The sequence below is a fragment of the Zeugodacus cucurbitae genome, chromosome 2 (assembly GCF_028554725.1).
Source record: "Zeugodacus cucurbitae isolate PBARC_wt_2022May chromosome 2, idZeuCucr1.2, whole genome shotgun sequence".
NCBI lineage: Eukaryota > Metazoa > Arthropoda > Insecta > Diptera > Tephritidae > Zeugodacus > Zeugodacus cucurbitae.
This window is the reverse complement of record NC_071667.1, coordinates 25,213,504-25,221,266: the sequence shown is the minus strand read 5'-3', so window position 1 is coordinate 25,221,266 and position 7,763 is coordinate 25,213,504. Positions and strand designations below refer to the sequence as shown.

The 7,763-nt window shown below is 33.7% G+C and overlaps 4 protein-coding genes across 5 annotated transcripts; 2 read left to right on the top strand and 2 right to left on the bottom strand.

Annotated features, from left to right (window-relative positions):
* The first annotated feature begins 1,450 nt into the window (after positions 1 to 1,450).
* Myg1_1 (MYG1 exonuclease) lies at positions 1,451 to 2,926 on the top strand. 2 transcript variants are annotated; one of them, XM_011185788.3, is made up of 3 exons: positions 1,451 to 1,609; positions 1,667 to 2,018; positions 2,091 to 2,926. In XM_011185788.3, exons 1-3 carry the CDS (start codon positions 1,540 to 1,542, stop codon positions 2,839 to 2,841), a joined length of 1,173 nt encoding a protein of 390 aa, XP_011184090.2. In that variant the 5' UTR covers positions 1,451 to 1,539; the 3' UTR covers positions 2,842 to 2,926. The 2 variants fall into 2 exon arrangements, with proteins under 2 accessions (XP_011184090.2, XP_011184091.2); XM_011185789.3 differs by having other exon boundaries at positions 1,467 to 1,609; positions 1,675 to 2,018.
* LOC105213163 (proteasome subunit beta type-3-like) lies at positions 2,799 to 3,864 on the bottom strand. Its single transcript, XM_011185787.3, has 2 exons — positions 3,697 to 3,864; positions 2,799 to 3,636 (listed from the first exon to the last, which is right to left on the bottom strand). Exons 1-2 carry the CDS (start codon positions 3,713 to 3,715, stop codon positions 2,930 to 2,932), a joined length of 726 nt encoding a protein of 241 aa, XP_011184089.1. The 5' UTR covers positions 3,716 to 3,864; the 3' UTR covers positions 2,799 to 2,929.
* Positions 3,865 to 4,342: 478 nt separating this feature from the next.
* LOC105213165 (proteasome subunit beta type-3) lies at positions 4,343 to 5,191 on the bottom strand. The gene has a single exon (XM_011185790.3). The coding sequence runs from the start codon at positions 5,034 to 5,036 to the stop codon at positions 4,419 to 4,421; it is 618 nt and encodes a 205-aa protein (XP_011184092.1). The 5' UTR covers positions 5,037 to 5,191; the 3' UTR covers positions 4,343 to 4,418.
* A 225-nt stretch (positions 5,192 to 5,416) lies between these two features.
* Positions 5,417 to 7,743, top strand: LOC105213167 (E3 ubiquitin-protein ligase Iruka). Its single transcript, XM_011185791.3, has 2 exons — positions 5,417 to 5,750; positions 5,813 to 7,743. Exon 2 carries the CDS (start codon positions 5,951 to 5,953, stop codon positions 7,025 to 7,027), a length of 1,077 nt encoding a protein of 358 aa, XP_011184093.1. The 5' UTR covers positions 5,417 to 5,750; positions 5,813 to 5,950; the 3' UTR covers positions 7,028 to 7,743.
* The last annotated feature ends 20 nt before the right edge of the window (positions 7,744 to 7,763 follow it).

Sequence of the window (7,763 nt, the reverse complement as noted above, 5' to 3'; positions counted from 1 at the left end):
TCAAAATTGTTTTCGTCTCCTTCCTAGTGCGAAATATTGCGTTATGTCGGATGATTTTATCCATTGACTTTTGTGTTTGTATCGACTTTGTTGTTGTAATAATGGTATATTTCGAACATTCGCTAAATAGTTTTGGGGTAACATTACTAGTTGTTCTTTCTAGGACATATCGGTTACATAGAACCGAAAGTCGTTGGAATGGACCAAAAAATAAAGTCATTATTTTTCTTCACTGCAAATTTGTTTTTAGCAAATTGCCGAATCGCCCTTATAAAAAATGCTCTGATCAGCGTTGCTGTTTTGGTCTGATCGGACCAAAATTGGTAGTTTCACTTGCCTTTGGTAGTTTGGTTGGTAGGCTAACGTTTTTGGTAGGCAATATTTTTAAAGTATAAATATAAGTATATAAAAATATCTTTCTTTCTTGCTATACATACTAACTACTATTGTTTAAATAGCTATGAATGGCAAACATGCGATCAATTTAGAGAAAATGAGAAATAAAGTGATAATTGAAAGTGTGAAATAAATTTGGAATGTGTCAAAAATTTGAAATTTTAACGAATTTCTTCAACTTCATACATCAAGAAAGAAAGACTGCATGGTTAAGTAAATACTTTAGTTTCACTTTAAATAATTGTAAATTAACTCCTTTTCAACCATTTTTTAGGTATATTAATAAACTACCTAAAATCTCCTCAGTGAGTGATCAATTTGATATTGACGTCAGGTAAATAAACATTTATTGAACGAATGAATTAAATTTCAGTTTTTTCGACATATTGGCTATAAGGACACAAAAAACATTGATTTTGGGGCTTACAGTCATCTAAGAACTTAAAGACGGACTTATTCTGAGAAGCTTTGCCAAAGAAAGTTTACCAAAAAAGTCAACACTAAAAAAGTTAGATACCGAAGAAAAATGTGCCTTTCTCTTACAATGGGCCACTTTGATGAAAAACTTCAAAAAAAAGTTTTTGTATGAAACCATGTTTGTAACTCAAAAAAGTAATGATGCAGTTCGATTCATAGGACCCGAAATAAGGGGAAACCGTCGAATTTGGTCTTGTCTTTTTTTTTTTGAAAAAAACTATCACAGTGTAATTAAATAACAAGTTGCCTGCAGACTACGTCACGGCTTTCAATGAATGCCAATTTTGACAATTAATTCGTGTGATCAACTTGAAAGCAAGTTCTTTCCCGTGTAACGGCAGCGTTAAAAATGTAAACAAGCTAGATGAACATAATCTTTAATTAAACTCAGTTCACACACAGAATCTTTTGTTTCTCTCTAACAACTATTTTGCATTTATCAACATATCTTAACAATTGCTATCGAATTATCCATTGTGTTTTTTAAATATTTGTGTATTTTCTATTGTAAAAAACACATATAGGCAGATCAAAATTGATAATGAATTACTTTAAGTCGACCTTGCAATGTAGTGTAAAGGTACTTAACATTTGAGGGATGGATAATCATGTGCTACAGAATTTTCGAATCTACCAATATTATATGGCAACCCCATTTGACATTTGATGAAAATGACAGCTAAATATTTCACGTGCCAGTTGGTTTCTTTTACAACAAAACACGCTTTGAATAAAGGTAAACAAAATTTAAATATTAATTTCTAAACTAAATGCAATGTGTATGTATGTAAAGTTTTACAGCATCGTGTTCAAAGAACTCCATTAGGCATCTACCTTAGAATGAGTACCAACAGCGAATCACCTAAGCGTCCCCGTAACGAAGCTCCAGTAATTGGAACTCACAGCGGAACATTTCATTGTGATGAAGTACTGGCCTGTTTTATGCTTAAACAACTGCCGGAATACCAAAATGCTAGCATTTTTAGGAGCCGAGACGATCAATTATTAAATGAAAAATGTGATATAATTGTTGATGTAGGTGCCAAATTCAATCATCAAGAAAAACGGTATGACCATCATCAAAGAAGTTTTACGGAAACACTTAGTTCCTTGCGTCCGGAACTTGGGGACGAGTTTAAGATTAGGTAATTTATTAAATTAAACTTTAATACTTTAAAATAAAATAAATACAAAAAAAATCACATTACTTCCTTCAGGCTCAGTAGCGCTGGTCTTATATATGCTCATTATGGCGAACGGGTAATAGAATGTATATTAAAAGAGCATGGAAAGCCTTCATTATCTGTGGAAAATTTAAGGTTGAGTTTCATTCAAATCTATCGTAATTTTATTAGCGAAATGGACGCTATTGATAATGGAATACTAATGTACGAAAATGTAGGTGAACCGCAGTATAAAATATCAACACACCTCTCTTCACGAGTGCACAGATTAAATCCATCGTGGGAAGACGAACAGGGAAGTGCAATTGAACAAACCCGTTTTGAACTCGCTATGGAATTGGTTGGCAAAGAGTTTAGAGAAAACGTTTTAGACATAGCTGGCTCATGGATAAGGGCACGAGAATATGTTCGGAGAGCATTAGAGCAAGCTAAATCAATTTACAAGACTGGGGAAATTCTCATACTAGACCGTTTCTGTCCTTGGAAAGCACATTTATCTGATCTCGAAAAAGAATACAACGTCGTGGGTGTTCCTAAACTTGTAATATTTTCGGAAAAGGAGCAAAGTTGGCGAATTGCCGGTGTTCCTATCTCCCCTAGCAGCTTTTTGGGACGACAATTTTTACCACAACCTTGGCGAGGTTTACGAGATGATGAGCTGTCAGCAGTAGCAAATATACCGGATTTAATTTTTGTGCACTCAACCGGATTTATAGGCGGCGCCAAAACAAAAGAAGCTGCTTTAGCAATGGCGATAAAAAGTATACAATTTAATGATGACTGAACAATAAAATAAGTTAAAGAATAATACAAACAAATACAAGAACATATAAAGTGGCGAATAAATTTTGTTATCTTTTTCTTAATAATATTTATTCATTTGATCCTCTATTGCGTGGATCCCTAGAGTTACTACGAACACTTTCGATTTTCTCATATGTATCCTTTTTTTTAATTCCATTACTTTCAATAATAATTAAAGATACGCCATAACGCATTGCTTTAATGTTTTCAGCGAGAACATCATTTTTATTATATTTCAGTGTTGCTAAATTCTTCTTAATTATTTCTCGTTCACAAGAAATTACAGCTTCTGAAAAAGCCTTCACTATATCGTTCTCTTCCCGATGAATTGTGCTGAGATAGTTTCTATCCATTTCATTCAAACCTCCAATAGCTACGAAGTCATTTCTTACATTTATACCACCAATTGGATCAATATTGCAAATGTAGGGTTTTGATGTCTTAGGATGCAAACTTACAATCATTGCTTCCACACTGTAGGAACCAAAGCGGTGTTCATATAAAAAATTAGATATCACAATAGCAATAACCTCCGGTACCATTTCACGGTTTTCATTATTTTCATACAACTCTTTACGCAATTTAACGTGTTCTAATAGGCGACTACAATCGCCTTCATTACCACATAGGCCTAGAAAAGTTCGTGAACTTATAAGATGCAAATCACCATTCATGTGTTTAAATTTTTCTCCACCCCTGCTGTACAAAGAGCCGGCAATCACTAAGCCATTATCACAACACACTGCAATCTGGCACATAGGTAACTGTTCGCTGACTAAAAAAATATATAACAATAACTGTTAAAACTTAAGAGTAATTAGTTTATGTACTTTACTTTTCAAATCTTCTCCCATTTTTATTAAAATGTAATTACGATTTCAACGTTGCAAAGATTGTCTAAACTTCAAAGGATGACTAATATTTTGTAAAAAATACCAGTGCAAAAAGTAAATAGAGGCCTTACGTTCAATTTTATTATTTTTTTTTTTGATGTTTCGGTGTTTAGAGTGTAATGCGGGAATTCACGTTGTGGGTATTCACATTAAATTTAATTCCGTATTCTTAGAATTGCTAAACTTATTAATTGGTCCACATACTTATGTTTTCTGCTAACAGCTTACCTGATTTTGAATTTAAATAATTTTACGAAATAAATAAAATAACGGTTGACTTATTAATTAACAACGCCTTTGCTGACAGTAACTACAAGACAGATTAAAAGATCTAAATGGACTACATCAATTACGTATCAATCAATTGGTGGAACCGACCTGGATTTATAAGAGGCCGAGTGTTCTCAACTTTGCAACACTCATGTACATGGTCTATAAGGAAAACCATAAATTTATAAACAGCTTTTGTCTCGTCTTGTCTTGTATATGTATATACATACATATGTATACCTAAAGCAGCAATATATAAAGAACTTTTGAATTTCTGCCCAACATGTAAAACGACCTACAAGAAATATTACAAATAGATACGTATTTAGAACATTATTATTTTTCTGTTTTAATTTCATAAAACCATTTATTTCATAAAAAAGTAAACATATTTCTAATCCATACGTGTTTTGATTTGTTTTTTAGTAATTTTATCCTTTTCAATAATATAAACAGTCGCACCCCAACCGCTAATAGCGTCACGATCAAATGCGCTGACTATAGCCTGAGATATCACCTCTGATAATTCTGCGGGCTCCAGATCTTCCTTCCATAATGTTTCACACATACCATAAAGTTGTTCCGAACAAGTACCTGCAACTACGAAGTCATCTGGTTTATTTGGACATCCAATAAGGTCCATGTTGCATATAAATGGTTCCAAAGTTTTTGGATGTAAGCCGGCAATTACTGGTTCAATGAAATATGGACCGAATCGATGTTCGTATAAGAAATTAGATATCATAGCGGAAAATGGTTCCGGTGTCATCTCACGATTTTCTCTATCTTCATATAATTTTTTGCGAAACATGATTCGATCATGCACAGTTAGTATATCCGTCTGCAAACCAACAAGTCCCAAAAATGTACGGGGATTAACTTGAAACACTTTCTCAAAGTCTGTGCTAATAGTTTGAGCTTGTATACCAAACCGATGGTCAGTTGCAATAGCTACACAGTTTTTCCCGCGCATGGCGACGAGACACCCACCATTATAAGCCATAATCGACATTTTGCAGCTGTATTATATCAATTCAATGCAAATAAACAAAAATTAAATGATATTCCAAGTCCGAGAATCAAATATTCTTCAATGACCAACACAAAATCTGCCAAACACCAAGATGACTTTTTCTTTCTATCTGACAGCTTCGACTTGTCAAAATAAATTGAGGTTAAAAGAATGGGGTGCCAGATTCACTTAATATGTATTTTGACTCAATTTAATTTATTTCACTGTTAAAACGAGCATTATATAATAATATTATACTTTCAAATTGAATTAGCATAATATTGTATGAAAATTTTTATATTAAGAAATATGCTCACGCTTTTTAAAAGGTGTTCCGATAATCTGTCAATAAGATGTGTGCTCTTGACATTAATGACTTTACGAACACTTCCCAAGTTCGAGTTCCACTAGGACGATTTTAGCAAACATTCTTCAACTTTATAACTTAAAACTATTAAATTATAAATATCAATTTATAACTAGAGTTTGCGGAATCAAAAAACGTCTACAATTACATTTTGTGAAACCTTACATGTAATATTTTAAACTTTTTATAAATCAAGATTTAGAAAGTATGGAAAAAAAGAAAAATCGGTAAATTTCGGCACAAATATAAAAACAACAAATTTGTTCGACTTATTGGACAACGGTTGTCTGACGTCTAGAAGTTAGTGGAACGTAAAGTCAACACACTGAACACAATTCCGTAAGAAAGTAAGCAAGGTCCCAATAAATAGCTCATTTGAAAGGGAAACAAATAATTTGATTTTTTAAAGAATTTGAAATAAATAAAAATTAGTAACGGAGAAAAATCAAATCCTTCTTCCATACCACCGGACAATACTGCAGGCGGCTCTGAAGCAAACGCCTTACCTACTTCAATTGGATTGGCTGAAACATCAAACGGAACCAGAATGGCCGAAGCTGTGATTGATGAACGTGCGCCACTACCAACTCGATTTTATTGTCATGTGTGTAGTATGGAAGTAAACATTCCAAATACAGACTTCACCTGCCCTCATTGCTCTGGTGGATTTGTGGAAGAGCTACCATCTGTACCCAATACTGCTAGTGGCAGCAGCAGCAGTACATCAAGCTCAACGTATGGCCCTAGCAATAGAAATTCTGATGCACTTGGTTTAAATCATTTAGTTGATATAGATGCAATACGGGGGGAAATAGAAACACTTCTAATGTCCCGCAACGGTCCCATTGAAATAGCTATAGGGCCGGCGAATAGGCGTAGTAGCATGCTTTTGGGAAGTGGAGGAGGTGCTACCAGTTCAGGAAGCAATAGCGGAGCAAGTGGTGGTCCTGGGGGAGGCCGAGTACATCCACCAAATCTCGGAAGTTTAGACACTGTACTCCTAGATTTTTTGCAATCTCTCTCAGGAGGTGATGATGGTTACTTTGGTACTGCACCAATGTTTTTTATGGGAAATCCTGGAGACTATGCCTGGGGTCGTGAGGGTATAGATACAATTGTTACTCAACTACTCAACCAAATGGAAACGTCCGGTCCGCCACCTTTGCCAAAAGAGAAAATAGACGAAATCCCCAAGGTACATGTAACCTCCGATGATGTAAATCGTAAAACTCAGTGCTCAGTGTGCTGGGAAGATTTCCGTCTAAATGAGATTGTGCGAAGGCTCCCATGCTTGCACATATATCACGAAAATTGCATTGTACCGTGGTTAGACCTACATGGTACATGTCCAATTTGTCGCAAATCTTTAAGCGATGAAGAGATCATAAATGAAGGTGTTTTGGCAAACACCGATGTTGGTGTTATGGACAGCAGTATGACAGAAGTACAACAAGCTGATGATACCGTAATGGAAAATGATGTCTTAAATGTTGAACCTCATATTACCCACAATAGTGACCCTCAACCAAGAAACAATAATACAGGCAGTGATTCTAGTCAAACTGGAAACCAGCAACAAGGCAATGTGTTTGGATTTGATGATAGCGTCGTAGATTTAGACTAAATAATTCATATAACGCACCTTTCAAATTCCTATTGTGTGGCTTTTTATAATGAATGTGTCTGAGTTACAGCAAAATACATAGCACGGTTGCTATAAAAAATAGTATATACATACATACTTTAAAACAATTATACATACTTGCGATAATAACTCTACATGCCAGCACATCTACGGAATGTAAAAATTTTAAGAAACCTAAGTCAACCTTATAACAGAGTGACAGAAGCATTACGAAATGTTAGCTGACCTTTTTATATGTATGTAATGCTGAAAATAAATTTTATAAACAATTTAAAAAATATATATACATACAATATAAAATAAAAGATTAATTGTATTGTTGAAGTATTGGAAAATACATAAATTATCGAAAGAACTTTGAAATGTGCATATATTCGGTGTACCAACAAAAAAAAAGTAAATTAATTAGTTTCCATTTATAGAAAACCTTTTTTTAATTTTTGAAAAAGGTACATACATATAAAAACGACAATTAAATTATCTTATGATATTTAAGTAAACGATAAGCTTGATAAAACACAAAACAAATTTTGAATGCAGATGTAATAGAGGATTAAAATAATAATGGTAGTAATGATGTTGGTATCGTTGACATAATTTACGTTGTATTACCGGAGTTACATACATATATACTAATTACAAATACATTTATTAATATTGTATAAAATATATATTTAAGTGCATCGACAGAGAAATTATTGTAATGAAATGATAA

Excerpts from the sequence above, each read along its gene's own strand:
- Myg1_1 (XM_011185788.3), top strand. The coding sequence starts at position 1,540 with ATGAAAATGACAGCTAAATATTTCACGTGCCAGTTGGTTTCTTTTACA. Across the intron at positions 1,610-1,666 it reads AAAACACGCTTTGAATAAAG|TTTTACAGCATCGTGTTCAA; the intron begins GTAAACAAAATT and ends ATGTATGTAAAG. Across the intron at positions 2,019-2,090 it reads GGGGACGAGTTTAAGATTAG|GCTCAGTAGCGCTGGTCTTA; the intron begins GTAATTTATTAA and ends TACTTCCTTCAG.
- LOC105213167 (XM_011185791.3), top strand. The coding sequence starts at position 5,951 with ATGGCCGAAGCTGTGATTGATGAACGTGCGCCACTACCAACTCGATTT.
- LOC105213165 (XM_011185790.3), bottom strand. The coding sequence starts at position 5,036 with ATGTCGATTATGGCTTATAATGGTGGGTGTCTCGTCGCCATGCGCGGG.